Below are 23,751 nucleotides of genomic sequence, written 5' to 3' on the forward strand. Positions count from 1 at the left end.
TGGGGTCTGGGCCCTCTGCCATGGGTTCGGGCTATGTACATACTGGCAATCAGCCAACCTCTGGGAGTATTTTCTCTGAATAAATTCCATCTAGCTATGGGGAAAAATAATAATAACAAGAAAAGAATTTGCTAATCTTTGGGGACATTGAATTAGATAAAGTTATTGTAGACAAGAAAATAAATAGGAGGCACAAATAGTATCATTATAGAACTAATAAATTAGGAACAGCAAGGAAGAAAAGAGACACCTCAGGGCCGATGTTGTGAAGCAGCAAGTGAAGTCAGCACTTTCAAGTGCCCGTTCTAATGCCATCTGCTCTGCTTCCAACACAGCACCCTACTAATGACTCGGGAAAGTAGTGGTGATTGCCCCAAGAGCTCTGGGGTCCTGTCACCCATGTTGGAGACCTGGGTAGAGTTCCAGGTTCCTGGTTTTCACCTGAACCAGCTCTGGCCATTGCAGCCATTGGGGGAGTGACCAGCAGGTAGAAAATCTCTGTCTCTTTCTTTGTATATGTGTGGATGTGCCTGGCCCCCACCCCTACTCCGTAACTCTACTTTTCAAACAGATAAATCTTTAAGGAAAAAAAAAGGGAGAGTGTGATCTCTGGAAACTGACCTAAAAAATAAAATTAAAATAAAAACACTAAAATAATTAACAGTAAATGCACTTGGAGGAGGGAAAAAAATAAAACAATCAAAAACAAAGCCAATATTATGAACAAATACCTATCTATCTTCCTACTCTCCAGAGACATAAAACAGATGAAGATGACCCCAAATATGGAGAATGATTACCTTTAGAGAACTCAAAAACATGGCAAAGAAAGAGTAAGTGTCTGAGACTGTAGTAGAAGACAGTCTCCCCCAAATGCAGAAAGAATCGAATCTGCAGCCCTGAAAGAACCCTCCGTGTCCCAGGAAATGCTTGTCTGGGACAAACCACAATGAATCATATTCCGATTGTTTCAAAAATCAAGCAAATCTTCAAACAGAAGCAATGGGAAATAATCTAAAAAGGACCAAACATTCTGGAGAATGTTATTTGGATCTCTGAATATTTTGCACAATCCCTCAACCTTAGAAGAGTATTGCTCACACCTGGCTGCACCTGAGGATCCCTAGGGTTTTCACACATTACTCTCCTTCAGGCTGCCACCCCAAGCCAATTAAAACAGAATCTCTCAGGGTGGGCCCAGGCATCAGCAATTCTCAGTGATTCACCAGTGACTCTGAGTGTAGCTGACTGGGAGGCAAGGGGGCTGAAGGGGTGGCTGGGGGACCAGCTGCAGCAGGAGAGCAGCGCCTGGGAGCTTGTTAGAACCGCCAGTTCTCTCGGGGAGGGCGGTTGTCACAGCAGTTGAAGTCCCCGCTTGGGATGCCCACATCCCATGTTGGAGTCCCAGCTGCTCCGCTTCTGACTCAGCTTCCTGCTAATGTGCACAGATGATGACTCTAGTACCTGAGTCCTTACAATCCACATGAGAGACCTGGATGGAGGTCCTGGCTCCTGGCTTCAGCCTGGCCCACCCCTGGCTGTGGTCGGAATCTCTCTCTCTCTCTCTCTCTCTCTCTCTCTCTCTCTTTCTCAAAAGCCAGTTCTCAAAGCCACTGCAGCCCCCACAGGGATCTGATTGGATATTAAGCTCTCCAGGAGCTTTGGATGCATGCTTTAGTTTGAAGAGCCGGGCAGGGGACTTGTGTAGCAAAGACTACATCTAGAGATGTCTAAACAGATCCAAACACAGGTTTACAATACATGATTCTTTTTTTTTTTTTTTTTTTTTTTGACAGCAGAGTGGACAGTGAGAGAGAGAGAGACAGAGAGAAAGGTCCTCCTTTGCTGTTGGTTCACCCTCCAATGGCGGCTGCGGCCGGTGCGCTGCGGCCGGCGCACCATGCTGATCCGAAGGCAGGAGCCAGGTGCTTCTCCTGGTCTCCCATGCGGGTGCAGGACCCAAGCACTTGGGCCATCCTCCACTGCACTCCCTGGCCACAGCAGAGAGCTGGCCTGGAAGAGGGGCAACCGGGACAGAATCCGGTGCCCCGACCAGGACTAGAACCCGGTGTGCCTACACCGCTACGCGGAGGATTAGCCTGTTGAGCCGCGGCGCCGGCTAATACATGATTCTTTAAATTAACATTTGAACTTAAACAAGGTCCTTCATTTTGCTGAGGTTGCTTTTTCTCAGAGTAAAAATTGAGTTGAGTCATTTTAAATATGGCATGGATAGAATGAACCCATTGCAGCAAGTTTTTCTCTAGCTCTCTGCGCTGATGCAGAGGAAGATGTCCACCTGATGTTGCTTCTGAGTGGTGAGATTTGAAGTGCTTTTAAGACTTTCTTTTTGTACTTATCCACTTTGTTGAAATTCCTAAAAAGGCATATTATCTTTTCCGAAAGTACTAACGTGCTTTTTTTAATTTAACAGAACCAAACTTTCTCATGCATTATTTTTGACCAGGATGATCAGGATCTGTGCACCATTTCACCCCAACCAAACTCACAGAACAGTGATGCATAACTAACATGGCCTTTCCCCTGTTGTCTTCAGAGAGGGCATCTGCTTCTCCATGGACAGAGACACTCGGGAGGCTACTCTCTGTTCTTGGGCTCCACGAGCAGAGAATTAAAGAAAACGAGTGAGTCTTGTTAGGAAATTTCTTTGAAACTATCATGGACTAGTGATTTGTCCTTCACTGCGGTAATAACTCTTTGTAAAGAATGGTTTTCTCAGCCTAAAATCAGGACTCCATCAACCCATCCCAAATATTTATCATAAGGCACAGTTTCTCATGGTTATGATTGATACTGCTTACACTGGAGGAACTTCCACATCACAAATACCAAACGCTCATTTCTGGCAAGATCGTCTTCAATCCCATCCGTGCAAAGCCGCAATTTCAGAAGTCAGGCTTCTCGGCCGGCCTCTAAATCTTTGCTTTATCTCACCTAGGCATGATCTGAGCCTTCTGTTGACTAAGCACATACTGGTTTTTCTAAGAGCTGCAGAGGATAAAGGAGTAAACCTCTCATAAGGCGGTACAGCCTGTGGGCTTTCTTTTAAAAGAAAAAATATTTAATGAAAGACAAAAGTTAAAGTAAATTCAACCTCAAGGCTAGAAGGGTGATTAATTTTGTCAGCACATCTCATTTATTAAAAAGAAATAAACATTCCATAAACATTCCACTTCTTTGTTAAATTGGCCTGAGTTGGACTTTTTCATAGGGGAGTCTGGCGGGGCAGAGAGAGCACACACAATTATCCATGGACAAGATCCCAGCTGCCTACTCTGCTAGTGAAACTGTTCCATGATGTGTTAATGTCAGGAACTTGGACTGGCGTTGTGGCGTAGCCTGTGACACTGGCATCCCATATGGGTGCGGATTTGAGTGCTAGCTGTTCCACTTCCGATCCAGCTCCCTGCCAATGGCCTGGGAAAGCAGCAGAAGATGGCCCAAGTACTTGGGCCCTTGCCACCCATGTGGGAGGCCTGGATGGAGTTCCAGGCTCCTGGCTTCAGCCTGGTCCAGCCCTGGCCATTGCAACCACTTGGGGAGTGAACCAGTGCATGGAAGATCTCCCTTTCTCTGTCTCTCCCTCTCTCTCCATAACTATGCCTTTCAAATAAATCTTTAAAAGTAAATAACTCAGGAACCCAAGTCGGTATTAACATATTTTTGTCTGTGGAAGTACTATCCTGCCCTAAACTTAAGTAATTAAATCATGATTTTACACACACACACACACACACACATATATATGTAGCAACCAATTTTAAGGTTTCAAAAATCATTATTCCATGGAGTTTATGTATATGAGATTTAAATATAACTAATGTACATAAAATATTTTCCCATAAACCATAATGTAAACTGCTTTGAAATCTTAACAAAACACAAATGATTCCATATATAACACAAAATATTTATTTCCTATTTACATTTCCATTTTCATATAAAGCAGTTTGGTGCATCATACCACATATCAAAAAAAAAGGAAAAGAAAAGAAACATAACTCTTAGCAAGCAGTGAAGGAGTCCTACTGCGTGCTGTCAGCAGTCTCGTAGCTCTTGTCGCTTGCCTTTTTTGGATTTTCTGGTTGTTTCCTGACGAATGGTGTCATATTCCATTATGGCCATTTTTGAAAGTCTCTCTAAGTATTGAGATGGTGCGCCAGTGAGAGGGTCACTGAAGGCAGAGCCTGGGTGGGGAGGAGGAGAAGTGTAGCTATTGAAATCACAAAGTTAAATCAAGGACACGTGAGTAATACTCATTCTAGAAAACACAGAGTAACAGAGTTATCCCACAAATGACTTTTCAACTGTGCTAGTTCTTCATGTTTAGCAACACCAATGGTTACCTTCTTAAATGATCCAATACAGCACCCTACTAATGACTCGGAAAAGTAAATGATCATGACTATAATGCCAAGTCTAAAAAAAGTATCTAAAACTGTATCTACCTGCTGGTCACTCCCCAAATGGCTGCAACGGCCAGAGCTGGTTCAGGTGAAAACCAGGAACCTGGAACTCTACCCAGGTCTCCAACATGGTGACAGGACCCCAGAGCACTTGGGGCCATCTCCCACGTGGGTGCAGGGGCCCAAGGACCTGGGCCATCCTCCACTGCCTTCCCGGGCCACAGCAGAGAGCTGGACTGGAAGGGGAGTAACCAGGAAAGGATCCGGCACCCCGACCGGGACTAGAACCCGGTGTGCCAGTGCCGCAAGGTGGAGGATTAGTCTAGTGAGCCTCGGCACCAGCCGTGCTTGTGTTTTAAAAACAAACAAAAATTTTAAAAGTTAAAAAAAAAGTTTTAATTTAAAAAAATTGATAATGATATAAAAACATTTTGTATAGCTATACAATGTGAGGGTTTGTTTTTTTTTTGTTGTTGTTGTTGTTGTTGTTTTTTAGATTTACTTATTTATTTGAAAGTCAGAGTTACAGAGAGGCAGAGGCAGAGAGAAAGAGGTCTTCTGTCTGCTGGTTCACTCCCCAAATGGCTGCAGCAGCCAGAGCTGGGCCTATCCGAAGCCAGGAGCCAGGAGCTTCTTCTGGGTCTTACACACAGGTGCAGGGGCCCAAGGACTTGGGTCAATTTCCACTGCTTTCCCAAGCACATTAGCAGGGAGATGGATTGGAAGTGGACAGCTGGGTCTCAAACCAGTATCCCACGTGGGATGGTGGTGTTGCAGGCAGTGACTTTACCCACTATGCCACAACGCTGGCCCCTGTGTTTGTGTTTTAGGCTAAATGTTATTACAAAAGAGGCAAAAAAAATTTAAAAATATAAAAGTTTATAAATTAGTCACAGTAAGCCATTAATGTATTATTATTGAAGATAAACTTTTTCTAAAGATGTGTTTATTTATTTGAAAGAGTTACAGAGAGAGAAGGAGAAACACTAAGAGAGGTCTTCTATCTGCTGGTTTATTCCCCAAGTGGCCGCAAGAACCAACGCTGGACCAGGCCAAAGCCAGGAGCCAGGAACTTCTTCTGGGTCTCCCACATGTGTAGCAGGAGCGCAAGCACCTGGGCCATCCTCCGCTGCTTTCCCAGGCCATTAGCAGGGAGCTGGATTGGAAGCAGAGTAACCAGGACATGAACTGACACTCACATGGGATGCTGGTGTCACAGGCAGTGGCTTAACCCACTACACCACAAAGCCAGCCCCAAAAGAAAAGTTTTGAATCAGTGTAGTGTAGCCCAAGTGTACGGTGTTGATGAAGTCTGCAGCGGTGCACAGCAAAGCCCTAGACCTGTACATTCACTCGCCACTCACTTACCCACTTGCCCGGCGCAGCTTCCACTCCTGCAAGCGCCAGTCATGCTAAGCGCTCCACGCAAATATACCACTTTCCATCCTTTATACAGCAGCTTCACTGCACTTAGGTTCACAAATACTTACCATTGTATCACGATCGCCTGCACTATTTAGTTCAGTAACACGGTAGCCGAGAAGCTTATGTTAGTCTAGGTGTGTAGTAGACCACACCATCTAGATGTGTGTAAGTATACTCTGTGATGTTCACGTATGTCTCACCTGAGGAGACATTGCTTACTTTTTTAGTGTGGATTTTCCTTGTTTTGGTTTTTGTTTTTGTAGTTAGCATGCATTTCTTAGAATGTGCCCCCATTGTTAAGTGACTCACGAGTGAATGTACCGATACTTTTCTTTAGAAACATAGGGCTTTGAAAATACTATACCGACTCCAATTGTTTTAAAATACTATTGTTTAACTTCAAGTATCAGAAATACTGTCTTCAGTTCTCCAATGTGGTTGTCATTTTCTATTTTTTTTTTTTGTTTCTGGGGGCAAAGAGTGAGAAGTCATGAGAATTAAGAATGCTTGTATGATGAGGATTCCTGTTCTTAGCAGTACAATGGACCTAATACTTTAGGAGACCCTCTGGCAGCAAAATTATGCATTTCCAGGAATCAAGCTAACCTGAAAAACTTTAAAGAATCAGTACAATACAGACAATTGCAATTAAGTTGAAGTTGTTGGCAATAAGATAAAAAAATTATCAAATGCTTAGTAATTTATGTACATATTCTAAATTATTCATCAATCAAAAAAGAAATTATAATAGACACTAGAAATATGTGTACATAAACAATAAAGAAAAATCAAAAAATGTGTGCAGAACAGCAAAAGTTGTACATTTAGAAGTGTATACCCTAAAAATTCCATATATATGTGTATATATATATATACACACACACACATATATGTGTGTACTTCAAAAAGTTTGTAGAAAATGAAATTAAAAGATGCTGGTGCAAAAAAATTTTGAAATCCATGCAATTTTTTTTGCAATATACATTTGCTATGAATGTCCTGAGACCTGTTGTTCATCAGGAAAATAATAAATACTAAGAAAATAGAAGAAAAAAGTAATATCACAAAGAGGAAAAATCAAGTAGAAAACAGTATTAAAATAAAGAAGAACTTTTAAAAAGACAAAAGTTCTTCCTTGGAAAGACTGACAGGAAGGAAAATCTCTGGTGAGATTAATAAAGAAATAAAAAAAGTAAAAATATATAACACTAGGAAAAGAAGTAAAACTGAGCAAACCTTCTGCCACTAAGTCTGGAAAGAAAAAAGGCAAATATTTTTGGAAAACACAACTTACCAAAATTGATTGAAGGATGAGAACGCCTTAAGAGTCCTAAAATTAAAATGATTGGTGGGGGGAGAAATGATTGAATCAGAGTCAGACAATTTCCCCCCAAAAAACATATAACCCAGATGACTTTATAAATCAGTTCTCTCAGTCTTTCCAGGAAGCGAGCACTCCAATTTTAGACCGTATCTTTCAGAGACAGAAGGAACAGGAATACTCCCCAATCCATTCCATGAGACCACTACAATCTTAACACTCCATCCATCCAGACAAGGACAGAACTAAGAGCAACATGAATGACAATCTCATGCACAAACATAGATTTTTTTTAAAATCTCAAATAAAACATTGCCTAATTAAATATAGCAGTACGTAAAATAGTAAGTCAGGCCTAAGCCGGTTGGTCCCACGAAAGCAAGAGCAGCTTAACATGACAAAATCTGTTTACTATTGTTCTTCACATTGAAAACATAGGATATCTTAAACAATTTATCAAAATCATTTGATAAAATTCCACTCTCATTTATGAAAAAAAAACTCAGTGAATTAAAGGGAACTTCTTTAACTTAATAAAAGATATCTACTCAAAACCTAAAGCAAGCATCCTTCATTCTTCAAAGACTTATTTATTTGAAAGGCAAAGCAACATACACAGAGAAAGGAAGACACATACAGAGAGAGATCTTCCATCTGCTGGTTCACTCCCCAAACAGCCACAACAGCCAGGACAGGGCCAAGCAGGAGCCAGGAACCTGGAACTTTTCTCCCACACGGGAAACAAGGGCCCAAGTACTTGGGCTATCATCTGCTGCCTTCCCAGAAGGGAGTTGGATCAGAAACAGAGCAGCCAGAACTCAAACCAGTACTCTGACATGGGATGCTGGCATCACAAGCAGCAGTTTAACCTGCTGCACCGCAATGCTGGACCCACAAGATCGATCTTTCTTTCTTTCTTTCTTTCTTTCTTTCTTTCTTTCTTTTTCTTTCTTTTCTCTTTCTTTCTCTCTTTCTTTCTTTCTTTCTTTCTTTCTCTCTCTCTCTTTCTTTATTTTTTTTTCTTTCTTTCTTTCTTTCTTTCTTTCTTTCTTTCTTTCTTTCTTTCTTTCTTTCTTTCTTTTAAAAGATTTTATTTATTTATGTATTTGAGAGACAAAGAGAGAAAGAGGTCTTTCATTCACTGATCTACTCCCCGAATGACCACAATTGCTAGGGCTGGGCCAGGCAGAGGCCAGGAGCCAAGAACTCCATCTGGGTCTCCCATGCAGGTGGTAGAGGCCCAAGTACTTGAGTCATTCTCCACTTCTTTCCCAGGTACATTAGCAGGGAGCTGGATCAGAAGCAGAGCAGCCAAGATTCAAATTAATACTCCTAAATGGGATGCTGGTGTCACAAGTAGCAGTCTAATCCACTGTGCCAGAATTCTGGGTCCAAAAAATAACTTATTTTAATTTTATATTTTTGAGAGGCAGAGATGGGAGGAGAGACACAGACAGAAATATAGATACAGACACAGAGAAAGACATTTCCCATCTACAAGTTTATTCCCCTATAGGCCACTATGGCCAGGACTGAGCTATGCTGAAGCCAGGAGCTGAGAACTCAGTTCAAGTTTCCCACATGGGTGGCAGGAACTCAATCGTTTGAGCCACCATTGCAGCCTCCCAGGGTCTGTCTTAGCAGAAAGCTGGAGTCAGAAGCCAGAGTTGGGAATCAAACACAGATACTCTGATGTGGAATGCAGGCATGTCTATCACTGGGCTAACACCCATTCCCTCAAGTATCATTCTTAATGATAATAAGTCAAAGATGCCCACCATTCCTTCTTATTTTACATTGCATTTGTGTTTCCAGTCAGCTTAGTAAAATGATAAAAATTAGGGGATAGGGTTTGGAAAGGAAGAAACAAAACTGACATTATTGACAAATGAGTATGATAACCTGCATAGGCAATCCAAAATAACCTATATGTTAATTAAGAAAGAGTAAGAATATTTGGCACAGTGGTTAAGCTGTCACTTAGGATGCCTGCATCTCATACCATAGTGCCAAGGTTTGAGTACCAATTCCATTTCCAATTCCAGCTTCCTGTTAATGTGCACTCAGAAAGCAGCACATAATGGCTAAAGTATTTGGGTCCCTGCCACCCACACGAGAGATGCAGACTGATTTCAGGCTCCTTGGTGAGATGTGGCTATTTCTAGCTTTTGGAGAGTAAACCAGTGGATGGGAGATCTCACTCTGTCTGTCCTTGTCTTTGTCTCTCTGCCTTTCAAATAAAAATTAAATTTTAAAATTCTTAAAGAAATACCTATGTGGAAACTATAAGATCAAAATACGTGTAATAGAAAGTTAAAATTTTAATTTAGAAAGAGAACTGTGGCAAACTACTAATCATTTTCCCAGAATTTTTTTATCTCCTTTCTCCATTACTGAAGTTTGGCTAAGCACATTGTCATTCAGGTTTAGATTAGATTTCTCAGCTAGTGCTTCAGAGCTAACCATAGCTTAGTTACCAATTTACTAACAGAAATAAATTTCTATAGTTTATGAGCTACCCAGTTCATGGTTTCTTGTTCTAACAGCCCAAGCAGACGAAGCCATCTGAATCATTTGTGGGTCAGCTTCTATTATCTGTTTCTTCTCTTGGCTTTTGTTGTCCTTCTATGCCAGGTAAGTTTTGACTGAATGTTAGACGCTGCATATGGAAACCTGTAAGGCTCTTATTCATCATACAGACCTCCAGAGAGAATCTTATTTCCTTCTGGAAGGCAGACCACTTTAATTCAGTCAAGACTAGGCTTTGGGCTTTTTTTTTAAAGTGATTCTATTCTTGATGTGCCTCTCTTCATACACAACCTCTTCAAGAGTTGCAACTGAAAACCTGGTGTTTACCAAGGGTGTTCCAGCTTGGCAGGCTTTAAACTGTCTCCTCGGTCGCTGCAGCAAATGCTAAGTTACTGAAATCTCTGCTTAGTTCTTTAGCCTCCAAGAAGCTGATTTCTGCTTTATCTCTTGAAATACTGTCTAGCACGCATGCCACTTGGGAACAAACACGTGGAGGGAAAATGGCTCACAGAATGTTGGGCTCTCAGGTCCTCTCTGTTGATCATGTTGCTGTGATAGAAGCCATTCCATCAGAGCCGGGGTGGAGGCTCTCAGGGTGAATTTTTTTTAAGGTGTAACTATTGAAATAATTGATGGCTGCCACAATGATCCTTCAGAAAGTAAAATCATATTAATCATTCTTTTGTTAAAAGAATTCAGTGGCTCTTCATTTCAATGAGTCAGGTAGCAAGTCCTTATGAAGGCCCCACGTGATCAGACACTCTATCAGTTCTCTTTTCTCATCTCCAGCTAAGCCATACTGGACTCCTGATATTCTTCCAGCAGGCTGGGCCCCATCCTACCTTGGGTCCTTTGCTGGTCCCAAGAGAATAACTTAAATCCCTCACCTCCTTCCTCATTGCCCAATGACTACCTTGTCAGTTAAACCTATGCTGACCACCCTATTAAAATTGTAAAACTCCCTTTTCTGCCAGATCCCCTGATTTCTCTTATCCTGCTCTATCTCTGTTGTTTCTATCATACTCATGTACTCTTTGATATCTAAGTTAAACAGCCCTTATCTAAATTTCTTGGGACCAGAACTGTTTGGGAATATTTTTTTTTATTTTGGAATATTTTCACACACACCAAGATTTCTTGGGGATGTGACCCAAGTGTTAAAAAATTATTTATATTTCATAAGCACCTCATACACATAGTCTGAAGGCAATTTAATATACAATATTCTTAGTACATCTGCATTTTGATTGCAACCCCTCACATGACATTAGATGTGGAATTTTCCACTTGTGGAATGATGTTGGTACTCAAAAAGCTTCAGATTTGGAAGAATTTCAGATTTCTGGGTTAGGAATATTCAATCTCTTCTATATGGTGTACTCACTAATTATATTTAGCATTTGTTGGCTGTATTCTCTCACTAGAATGTAAATGCCACAAGGCCAGGGATGTTTGTCCTACTCAGGAATGTGTCCCTAAGTTCAAGTGCTTAGAACAATGCCTGGCACATAGTAGACACTCAATTCATATTTAGTAAATAACGAAATAAAACTGCCGTTTCACGTGAGCTTAAAGGAAAAGAATTTTCAACAAGTATTTAATAACGACTCAATCTGTTACATAAATTGATATAGGTATTGCAAGAGATACAGAGGTGAAATAGACACCTCACCTGTGTCAGCCTTCCTGCCAGTACCAAAAATAAATAAATAAATAAATAACAAAACAAAAAAACTTCTACTGGGTAACTGATAAACAACAGAAACTTATTTCTCACAATCTGGAGATGAAAATTCCAAGAGCAAGGTACTAGAAGATTCAGTGACTGGAGAAAATTATTGTCTACTTCCAAGATAGCACCTGCAGCTGTGTCCTCACATGGTGGAAGGCAGAAGGGCAAAACGGGGACACACACTTTGTCCTCAGAGAGCAGGAGAGAGGGAAAGGGAAAAGGTCAAAAGGGGACAACTGCTGTGTCCTCTTGTGATGGAACAGATGGAAGGGCATTGGGCTTACCTGTCAATCTCTTTAAAAAAAAAAAAAGATTTATTTATTTGAAAGGCAGAGTTACAGAGAGGCAGAGAGAGAGAGAGGTTGGTCTTCTATCCACTGGTTCACTCCCCAGATGGCCACAATGAAGCCAGGAACCAGGAGCCTCCTCCAGGTCTCCCACATGGGTACAGGGACCCAAAGACTTGGGCCATCTTCTACTGCTTTCCCAGGCCATAGCAGAGAGCTGGATCAGAAGTGGAACAGCTGGGACTTGAACTAGCGTCCATATGGGATGCCGGCACTGCAGGCAGCAGCTTTACCAGCTATGCCACAGTGCCAGCCTTGTCAATCTCTTTTTATAACAGCACTTATCCATCCATAAGGGTGGAGTCCTCACTTGCTTCCCCAAAAGCCCCACTTCTTATCACATTAGGAATTAGGTTCCAATATGTGAGTTTTGGAGGAGCATATACATTCAAATCACAGCAGTACTCATTCTGAAAGACCCAAAAAAATGAACTACTAGAAAATAGGCAACTAATTAGCATTCATATTTTTATTTCAATTTAGTTTATTTTTAATTTCTTTTTTAGATTTATTTATTTATTTGTAAAGGCAGAACAAGAGAGAGAGACAGACAGAGAGAGAGAGAGAGAGAGATCTTCCATTCACTGATTCACTTCCTAAATGGCAACAACAGCAAGGTCAATACCAGGCCATAGCCAGGAGCCAGGAACTCCATCCTGATCTCCCACAAGGGTGGCAGGGACCCAAGTACTTGTGCCATCTTCCACTGCCTTCCCAGGTGCTTTAGCTGGATAGGAAGTGGAACAGCGGACTTGATAGGAAGTGGAACAGCGGGACTTGAACAGGTGCTCCAAAATGGGATGCTAGCATCAAAGACAGCAGCTTAACCCACAGCACCACAATGTCAGCCCCTATACTTTTGTTTTATGCTGCCTGTTGTCTATAAAATATGGAAATTCAGAGAAAGAATATATCCAATGAAAAGTCCATGAACATTTAGATCTTATGAACTTTCAAAGATTGAACTTGCAAAGCTACTATCAAGTCAATACTACTATCTTAATTTTTTTTTAATTTGAGAGGCAGAAAGAGATGGAAGGGGGCAGGGGAGTCACATCCACTGGTTAACTTCTTGTTCCCACAATGGTCAGAACTGGGCTGGCCAAAGCAAGGAGCCAGGAATTCAAACACATGTCTCCAATGTATCAGGAAGCCAATCACTTAAGTTATCACCACTGCCCCCCAGGGTCCACATTAGCAGGAAGCTGGAGTTGGATATCAGAGTCAGGTACTCCAACATAGGATATGGGCATCTTAACTGTCATCTTAACCACTAGGCTACATGCCCACCCCCCAGTCAATTCTGACTGCTACCAACAGTGTAAATAGGGGCCTTACTTGGTAATTTTTTTTTTTTTTTTTTTTTTTGACAGGCAGAGTGGATAGTGAGAGAGAGAAACAGAGAGAAAGGTCTTCCTTTGCTGTTGGTTCACCCTCCAATGGCTGCCGCGGCCCGCGCACTGCAGCTGGCGCACCACGCTGATCCGCTGGCAGGAGCCAGGTGCTTCCTCCTGGTCTCCCATGGGGTGCAGGGCCCAAGCACCCTCCATCTGCACTCCCGGGCCATAGCAGAGAGCTGGCCTGGAAGAGGGGCAACCGGGACAGAATCCGTGCCCCAACCGGGACTAGAACCCGGTGTGCTGGCGCTGCAAGGCAGAGGATTAGCCTAGTGAGCCGTGGCGCCGGCCTAAAGGTAATTTCAATTTTTATTATTTTTTGAAGTGATAAACGCACCAAGAGAAGACTACTATGATTATGATAAAAATAAAACAAAAATAAGGTTTTAAAAATCTTAAACTTAAAAACTAATCTTAAAAAAATCTCAAACAGAAAGAATTTCTGCACATAGGAAAGAATGAGGGGCCAGCGTTGTGGCATAGTGGGTAAAGCTGCCTCCTGTGACACCAGCACCCAATATGGGTGTCAGTTCATGTTCCAGATGTTGCACTTCTGATCCAGCGCCCTGCTAATGGCCTGGGAAAAGCAGTGGAAAATGGCTCAAGTGTTAGGGCCCCTGCACCCACAAGGGAAACCTGGAAGAAGCTCCTGGCTCCTGGGTTTGGCCTGGCCCAGCCCCAGCCAATGTAGCCATCTGGGAGGTGAACCAGTAGATGGAAGACCTCTTTCTCTCTCTCTCTCTCTTTCTGTAACTCTGTCTCTCAAAGAAATAAATCTTTTAAAAAATAAAAACATTTTAAAATTTTTAAACAAAGAATGACCACTTGATAATCTGTAGGACAACTAGCAAGTAACAAATCATGTTAAAGATGTTATGTTTAAACCAATGTTTTCTCAACAGGGGGTGATTTTACTACCCTGGGAACATTTGGCAATATCTGGACGCCCTTTCTGGCTTTCACAACTGGGATGTGCTAGTGGTATGTTGTGGGTAGAGGCCACGGGTGCTGTTAGACATCCTACAATGCACAGGCTAGATTCCCCCCAACAAAGAATTATCTGGTCCAAAATATTAATACTGACACTTGAAAAATCCTGGCTTAGATGATAATCAACAAAAGACAAGGTAGATAAGATGAGAAAACACAGGTGATAAAATGGAAATCTTTTCACTATACAGCCCAAGAACCTTTACCATTAAACTTGAGTTAGATTACAACAGGAAATGGCTGAGTTTCCTGTAGAAATGAAGTCCTAGACAAATGCAGTATATCACATACGATCTATGATTCCCTTGGTCTAATGCCCCAGTGAGTCTGTGACACATTAACACAAGGGATGAGGCAGTGAATGTAGCTCTCAGTCTAGGAAATTCTCTAAAATCCATACACATCACAAAAGGTAAAATCATCTATCCCAATAGATTTTTCCCTGTCTACTTTAGGAAAACAATATTTTGATTAGATATGTCAGAAATGTAGAGGTGAGACTGCTTGATTTTAAAGCTGGGGTGGGCATTTGGAGCAGCAGTTAAGAGGACACTTGGAATGCCTGCATTCCATGTTAAAGTGCCTGCACTTCACTCCCAGAGTGAATTCCAATTCCAGCTTCCTGCTAATGCACACTCTGGGAGGCAGCCATGATGGCTCAAGTACTTCAGTTCCTGCTGCTCATGTGGGAGGCCTGGATTGAGTTTTGGCCTCCTGGCTTTGGCCTGGCCCAGCCCCAGATATTGCAGGCATTTGGAGAGTGAGCCAACACAAGATTCCCTCCCCCCACCTCCTTTGCAATTTTTTTTTTTTTAATTTGACCATAGAACAAACATCTAAAAATGGTAGAATGGTAGAAAGAAACACACCAAGGTGCCTACAAACCCTCTTCAGTCACTATGGACTTAGGAATAAAGTGACTTAAAAGTAGTTTTTTGAGACCCAACTGTTGGTATATACATAAGTTTCTGTATTTGGATGTCTTAATGCACAGGATTCACACACACATACACACACACAAACAAATAAAACTGGAAAATGAGGCTAGAAAGGAAAGTTAGAGAAAGATGATAAAGTGTTCAATGCCAGACTAAGGAGTTTGTACTTTAAGACTGGGGTAATGAGGATTATTTGGTTTTCAAGATGGGAGTAACATGATTAAAGGTCAAGGTTTTAGACTCTAGTCGTGGTGTTACAGGATTCCAAAGGTCAGAGACTCTAAACAGGAACACCAGTTTGCAGGCTACTGAAATGGCCCAAGCAAGAGCCAGTAAGGGTCTGTTCCAGAGTCCTGAGATTACAGAGATGTGCATATATAATGAATACACACCCATTAGATTTACAAAATAAATAAAGTTGAAGACGGTAGTAACAAAACAGACATTTCTATTAATGAAAAGAAAGTAAAAAAAAAAAAAAAAGACAACTAGGTGACATGTTGACAAACAAGTGGTAGGGCTAAAAGGTCAGCTGGCTTACCTTTTGATCTCTCCTGAAGTGGTCCCATGGTGCATGTCTCCTTAGTCTTCTTTATCCTAAGATTACATATTATCTTAAAATCACTTGAATATGAATCCAGGGTCCATTAGTTTTAAGGGATACAAAAGGGGCAAGCAACAAACTTTCAGTGAAACTCATCTGTTGAATAGTATCACATGAAATAAATGTGAAAGAAAGAAAGTGCCTTCCATCACAGTTAATCCAATCAGAAGCAGATATGCACCAACCCAGTACTTTGGTTGTTAGGAAACTGGACCAGTGGATGAGTGCTGAATGTAACTTACCCCACAGCATAACTCAGGCAATACTAACAGGAAGGCAATCAAGATTAGTAAATAACTGGATATTGCCTACCAAAGATCACTGCTTGTGTATTTTTTATCCATCACCCTCTACAATCTGAATTTTGTCACAATTAACTTTTGCTCCTGCTGGAGTACACCTAGACTAGATTTTAGGGTCAATACATCATGATTGAGTCTGCTGTGGGTGAGATAATTCACTGTAAGAACTCCAAACATCCTACAACCTTATTAAAATTTAAAACTCAGCAGCAGTTATCGAACAGTCTTCACCTATACGATTGCTATCAGCAGTTATATTACCAGGGCATACTTGGAGATTCACTGGACAGTTTTTATTACTGTTAAAGACATTGGGAGAAATATTACACTTTTATAGGAATCTTTAAATCAAGTATCTACATATAGAGGGGGAATAATGGAGGATAAAGTGTTGTAAATAAAGCAAACAAAAATGAATACTTCCCTGTTTTGCCAAGGCTGTTCTTTCACAGGGCATTGTGCAACACGCAGAGGAGAATAAAATACTGGCAGGTAACTTTGTACCTTCTCACCAGAAGGGCTAAAATAAAGAGACTTGTATCAAAGGCAGGAAAAAAGAACCAATATTTAGATTGCCAAACACTTCATAGAGATTATGTTACTTAGTCACCACTATTCTACTTTATGTGTGAAGAGCACTTGCCAATAGGTATGTAAAATGTATTCAGATTATCCTTCACTGACTTAAGTAAATTCACACTCATGTTAACTTGAAATGTTTCAGAGTAATTTCACAAACAGATAAACCACAATGAGAAACAAAAAAAATTGAGATGGGTGGAAACAGTAGGAAGCAAAAATGATGACTCAAAACTAAGGGGCGGCCTGTGCCTCAGCTCAATAAGCTAATCCTCCGTCTTCGGCGCCGGCACCCTGGGTTCTAGTCCCAGTCGGGGCGCCAGATTCTGTCCTGGTTGCTCCTCTTCCAGTCCAGCTCTCTGCTGTGGTCCGGGAGTACAGTGGAGGATGGCCCAAGTGCTTGGACCCTGCATCTGCGTGAGAGACCAGGAGAAGCACCTGGCTCCTGGTTTCTGATCAGCGCGGTGCGCCGGACGCAGCGCACCGGCTGCAGCGGCCATTGTGGGGTGAACCAACGGAAAAAGGACGACCTTTCTCTCTGTCTCTCTCTCTCACTGTCCACTCTGCCTGTAAAAAAAAAAAAAAAAAAAAAAACTAAGGGGCAAAATGGGCTAATACAGAGTGCTTTCCAGTTCCCAGGTTCTTTAAGATGATCAAGTATATTGAAGAACGGCAACAAGACTGATCTGTACTGATACAAAGTTCATTGCCACAAGCAGCCCTACACATTCTACTCCCACACTCTCCAAATTGTACTGTGACCCCTGATGACAATGACAAGAGTAAGTTGTGAGGGTCAGGGACTTTAAACCTTCAATGCTTAGTAGTAGGTTTTATATTCCTGTTTCAATGATCCCTCCTCTGTCTGCATCCCTGCCATCCCTCCACTTTGACTTTGGCTACCATCTGCTCTATTAGTAACTACTATCTCTCTTCCACCACCACTGATTCCAGCTTGTCTCATTATAATTGTATTTCAGAAAGAGTTGCTTTTTACTTTTTTTTTTTTTTTTTTTTTTTTTTGGACAGGCAGAGTGGACAGTGAGAGAGAGAGAGAGACAGAGAGAAAGGTCTTCCTTTTGCCGTTGGTTCACCCTCCAATGGCCGCCGCGGCCGGCGTGCTACGGCTGGCGCACCGCGCTGATCCGATGGCAGGAGCCAGGTACTTATCCTGGTCTCCCATGGGGTGCAGGGCCCAAGGACTTGGGCCATCCTCCACTGCACTCCCTGGCCACAGCAGAGAGCTGGCCTGGAAGAGGGGCAACCAGGACAGAATCCGGCGCCCCGACCGGGACTAGAACCCCTTGTGCCGGCGCCGCAAGGCGGAAGATTAGCCTAGTGAGCCGCGGCGCCGGCCCTGCTTTTTACATTTTTATAGCTTGAAAATCTGTCTTCAGATTATATGAAATATGGTGAGCAAGGCTGTTCAAATGATATTATTTGTTGTGGTGCCATTTACACAACCTCAAAAGTCAATGATAAGATAATCTATGGATCCATCAATGAAATATGAGGGGCCTTCACAAAATTCATGGGAAATATATATTATGAAAAAAACTATGCATGGATCTCAACATTTTTTCCACCAAAATTTTTTTGCCATAAAACTTATACTACCTCATTGTAATAGAACTGAGCAGGATCTAGTTTGAGACATTAAAAATATTAAGACATCAGTTTGTAAAGATGGTAATTTTCTGGCAGCCTTTCCTGGATGAATAAATCATTCCTGATAATCAAGGCAAGGGCTTAATTAGGCTGACATCTTATTCAAAATCTTCCTTCACTCTAATTCAGTTTGACTAGAAATAAAAGACAAGTTTCTATAGCCAGGGTACACACAACTGATAACATAGCAGAGTTGGTTGTTTCATTTTTAAAAGTTCCAGAACTCTCATGGAAATTACCTAACCTAGGGCAATCACGATTGTTAAAAGAAAATCCTCAAGTCCTTCCTGCCAATGTCACTTGAAGACAGAGAAAAGTGCCCACTTTTTCAAACTGAATAAAATGGCTAACTTGGAATCCAAATCAGTAGGCAAGGAAGAATTCCATGCACTAGCCAGAGAAACTTCCTCATTCAGCAGTATTACCACAGATAATATTCCACAAAGAAAGTTGAATAGCAGCCATCTACCTGAGTGTGGGCATTTCTGTGTCCGCTCGCAGCAGCCTTTTATGAACCTCTAGTGGAGTTGAATTTACATGTTTTTGGCAACTTGGAAATCTTGGTAAATATGGCATTTTGACACCTTCTTTGAACTCTTGTAGACCAAATGCTGTGGTGTATTCTAGTTGAAATATTATCATATTGTCTTGGTTAAATGAATACTTTTTTTTACTACATGCTAAAACATATAATAAAACATACTACATCAGTCATCAAGAAAATTAGTGAACTGTAAACCTTCTAGCATCCTTCCTAGGAGAATGCCTTCCGGTTCCTACCACAGGGCCTGTAGGCAGGAGCTGACTTAGAATTAGAATAAGGACAAAGCGCAGCTCCACAGATCTTCCACAGCCATCAGCATCCTCTGCCTCCTTCATTTAACTTAATCAGAATTGCCATGGTATTAGATGCATTCACACCGAAATAAAAATCACTTTCAAGAATCCTATCTACTATTTTGAGTCTTTCTACCATCTTATTTTTATGTAAATAATCATGAAATATGAATATATAATCATTTGAGCTGACAAAATGATACAAAAAGTTCTACTTCAGGCATTGATTTTCATTTTTTCTCCACAAAATTCCATATAAAATTAATAAACAGCAAAACTGAAGCATCAAGATTGCTTCTTCTACAGACCTCACATATCATTAGACAAAAGGATTGCTGAAATGTAATACACACACAGACACACACACTCAATGTCCAGTGTTGTGACACAGCAGGTTAAACCTTGGAACCACGTTTTGCATCCTGTTTGACCCACTTCTGATCCAGCTCCATGCTAACATGCCTGGGAAAGGAACAAAAGATGGCCCAGGTTCTCTGGCCCCTGCTACCCACTCGGGAGATGTGGGTGGAGTTCCAGGCTCCTGGCTTCCACCTGGCCCAGCCCAAGTTGTTGTGGCAATTTGGGGAGTGAACCAGGGGGCAAAAGATATCTTCCTTTCTCTGTCACTCTGCCTTTCTTTTCTTTTTAATGATTTATTTATTTGAAGGACAGAGCTATAGAAAGAGAAGAAGAGAGAGACAGAGAAAGATTTTCCGTCTGCTAGTTCACTCCCCAAATAGCCATAATGGCCAGGGCTGGGCCAGACAGAAGCCAGGAGCCAGAAGTTTCATCCAGGTCTCCCAAGCTGGTGGCAGGGGCCCAAGCACTTGGGCCATTTTCTGCTGTTTTTCTCAGGCCATTAGCAGGGAGCTGGGTGGTGTCGCTCCCCCTCTTCGTGGAGGAACGACACAGGACCCTGCGCTGTTCTTTTGTCTGCTCGGCCCTCCCCGGGTTTGCTGCTGGTTCTTCCCGGGTTGGCTACCGACCCTTCCACCTCCGTGGAAGGGCGGTTCCCCCTGCCACTTTTCCCCACTTCCGCGGGGGAGCAGCACACCGCCGGCCGGCTCTCTCGGGGGCTGCACAGGTGTTCCTTCAGATAGATGTTCCCCTTAGATGTTCCTGGTGTATGTTGTCTCTCTCCTCCTTTATAGTCCTCTTCCGCCAATCCCAACTCTGCTACCCACACGCCGAGTACGCTGCTCTCCTCCAATCAGGAGCAGGTCCTACAGTTTATTGGTTGAACTGGAGGCAGCTGTGTAGAAGCTGTTACTCCCTTCTCAGCGCCATATTGTGGGAGCGCAGATGCATAGAATAAATCTTAATTCCAGTAACTTAGTCTAGTCCGAGTTGCTCCCCACAGGGTGGGAAGTGGAGGAGCCAGGACACAAAACAGGCGTCCACAGGGGATGCTGGTGTCACAGGCAGAGGCTTAACCCACTACGCCACAGTGCTGGCCACAGTCACTCTGCCTTTCAAATAAATAAAACACATCTTTTTCAAAAATTTAAAATGCAAACATGAAGTGGAAAATAGTAGATAAAGAGGTTAAAGTTTTGGTGGTCTTTAAACTAAATATAGAGGTTTTTTTTTTTAAGCTTGTTTTACTAAGCAGTCTAGCACAGCAATAAAAAATAGACTTGAGTAGGATTAGCGTTACAGTAAATTTTCAAAATGCTATTTTGCAACCAGTGATTTTTCCTCTTTTGAAAAAAAGAAGTCTCTCTTGATCAAACACTATAGAGATTCCCTTTTTTTTTTTTTTTTTTTTTTTTTTTTTTTTGACAGGCAGAGTAGACAGTGAGAGAGAGAGACAGAGAGAAAGGTCTTCCTTTTGCCGTTGGTTCACCCCCCAATGGCCGCTGCGGCCGGCGCATCACACTGATCCGAAGCCAGGAGCCAGGTGCTTCTCCTGGTCTCTCATGCGGGTGCAGGGCCCAAGGACCTGGGCCATCCTCCACTGCCTTCCCAGGCCACAGCAGAGAGCTGGACTGGAAGGGGAGCAACCGGGACTAGAACCTGGTGTGCGGGCGCCACAAGGCGGAGGATTAGCCTAGTGAGCCAGGGCACCGGCAGAGATTCTCTTTTCAACAACTAGATTTGGTGGGCAGGGCAGTGGGTAAATGAGTATCTTCTGAGTATCTGGAATGGAATGAGTAGAATTTGTCACCCCAAAACTCAGGCAGCTATTTAAACCCATGTCTTCATGTTAAAGGTTGACTGATGAAGGGTGGAAACGTGATCTGATGCTGGTGTCTGAGTGGAGCCTGTGTGAAGTCTGAGTCACTGGGGCATGAGGGTGGTTCTCAGGAGAGAAAACTCAAGCTCAGCCTAGGCTCTCTCTGCTTGCTGCCTCCACCAAACGCCAGGCTGTGGGACTGCCTGACCCTGTAACATTCAACTCAGAGCTGAAAGACACCTGTTCTTTCCTAAGGAACCTCCTCTTGGGCATTTTGGTTAAAGTAATGGAAACATCACTTGTACAGTAATTTTACTGAGAACCTGGTAAGAGAGTTGAAAAAATAATAAAGCAACACATTCAAAATCAGGAAAGATGACATTGTTGAGTAGTTTGAATTTTTGAAGTTCTAGAGTTATATCTCCCTTAATAAAGCTGAAGGCAAAATCCAGAATGAACAAGGAACATAATTATAAATTAAAAGGGAGAAAGCTTTTAATATATATATATATCAAAGGTTCTCAAATCAGTCTATATTGAGCAATCATGGGATTTAAGATACTCTCCAAGTAAGTCACAAAAAGTAAAGTTTGGGTCGAAATTAACTTAGTGGGGCCAGCACTGCAGCACAGCAGGTTAAAGCCCTGGCCTGAAGAGCCGGCATCCCATATGGGCACAGGTTCTAGTCCCGACTGCTCCTTTTCCAATCCAGCTCTCTGCTATGGCCTGGGAAAGCAGTAGAAGATGGCCCAAGTCCTTGGGCCCCTACACCCACTTGGGAGACCCAGAAGAAGCTCCTGGTTCCTGACTTCAGATTGGCTCGGCTTCGGCTGTTGCAGCCATCTAGGGAATGAACCAGTGGATGAAAGACTTCTCTCTCTGTCCTTACCTCTCTCTCTGTAAATCTGTCTTTCAAAATAAATTAGAAATTAAAAAATCTTTAAAAAATTAATGTTGTACACCATGGTATTAGTAAAAATTGAATGTCTTCAAATACAAAATCACCTTGAGGTATTTAAAAGGAAACACTATGGAAACGAGTGTGTTCCAACAGACAATACTGCACTTTACATTAAAAGATGAGGTTCTAGAAAATTTGCTTATATCATGAGTCACAGAATTACATTAATTGTAACTGACTTCCATTTTTCTTTTCTATAAACTTAAGATATTATCCATATAGAGATGTCACAGAAGTTATAAAATATTTCCTGACTGCTTTTTTAAAAATCATGTCAATTCTTTGTTTCCTTTAGCAAAATAAAAATAGAAATACAGTTACCTTTCCTTATCTTTTGTGTTTCTAAAGCTGCTTTCCTCCAACTACTCTCAAAAATAAAACAACTGTCAAGGGAACCTCTGATGACTTTAGAAGCATTGAATTTGATTTCAGGAGATAGCACGGACATTTTTTTGTCTTCTTTCAACGTTGTTGATGAAACGGAGATACTGCTCCAGGTAAAGAACACAAAATACAAAGGAAACAGATATTGCAGAGGTGAGTATTTTTTCTAATTTGGTCTCCGTCACGTAGATTCAATATTCACAGAGATTTAAATGAAAAGTTAAAGCAAGACACGTTTAGGGATAAAGCAAAAATATGTAGCTGGAATTGTCTTCTTTTAAATTTTAAATATCTAAATGAATTCTTTCAAATTCCACATTACAAATATTTGGCAGTATAAATATGTATATTCCAATAGCAAGTCATATCTACAAGACCAGAAAATACTTAAGATTATCCCCAAAATATTACTATTATAAAATACATATGCACCTAAAAAACTCTATGCTCCAAGAATAATAAACATTTTCTCAATATAGTCATTACTTTTATTCTAAACACAGACACAGAAAAATAACCAGTTATTCCACTTATTTAATATAGTAAACATATATTCAATTCAGTCATGTATATGAAGTGCTTATTATGTGCAAGGCATTCCTGAGGTCCAAACACAGTATAACCATGAGCAAGACACCGGCCCCTACCCTCATGAGTCCCAGTGGAAGAGTGAAGCATGACAACCACCACTAGAGTTATAACTTACTCAGTGCATGTTGTTCCAGGCTCCTTGCTAGGAATTCTATCTCCATTTTATCCAATTTTCTCAATAAAAGGATCAGAGATAGCCAGATTCAATTATGTTCATTCATTTGTACAAAATAAATAAATTACATACATCTACCAATGGCTGATTCTATGCCAAGACCTGCACAAGGCACTGGAGAAACATGATAAACAAAACAGTCCCTGCCCTTAAGAAGCTTACAGCTCAGTAAAGGAATTACAAAGAAATGGATGATACAGTGTAGTAAGTACATGATGGGGAGGAGATACAGAGTGCTATGGGTATACTTTGGAGGGAACCCTAACCCAGTCATGGGCACTTGGGAAGCCTTTATGAAAGCAGCTAACAAAGCAAAGGCATGGATGATTCCTATAGAAGATGGTTCCTGCAGCATGTAAAAAGACCTT

General features: G+C 41.7%; 1 protein-coding gene across 2 annotated transcripts in view; it reads right to left on the reverse strand.

Moving 5' to 3' along the window:
- Positions 1-3,950: 3,950 nt before the first annotated feature.
- C6H8orf89 (chromosome 6 C8orf89 homolog) overlaps positions 3,951-23,751 on the reverse strand; it is a 41,695-nt gene continuing 21,894 nt past the window's right edge. The window contains exons 2-5 of one of the 2 annotated variants that reach the window (XM_089335399.1): positions 22,555-22,721; positions 18,729-18,882; positions 15,648-15,703; positions 3,951-4,208 (exon numbers count right to left, since the gene is read on the reverse strand). In XM_089335399.1, the coding sequence (XP_089191525.1) occupies positions 4,060-4,208; positions 15,648-15,703; positions 18,729-18,882; positions 22,555-22,721 (526 nt within the window). In that variant the 3' untranslated portion in view covers positions 3,951-4,059. Of the gene's footprint in view, positions 4,209-15,647; positions 16,533-18,728; positions 18,883-22,554; positions 22,722-23,751 lie in introns of those variants that run through there. The other variant, XM_089335398.1, reaches the window with a different exon arrangement.

This window comes from Oryctolagus cuniculus, chromosome 6, assembly GCF_051225735.1.
Source record: "Oryctolagus cuniculus isolate XC-2025 breed Fujian yellow rabbit chromosome 6, ASM5122573v1, whole genome shotgun sequence".
Classification (NCBI taxonomy): Eukaryota; Metazoa; Chordata; class Mammalia; order Lagomorpha; family Leporidae; genus Oryctolagus; species Oryctolagus cuniculus.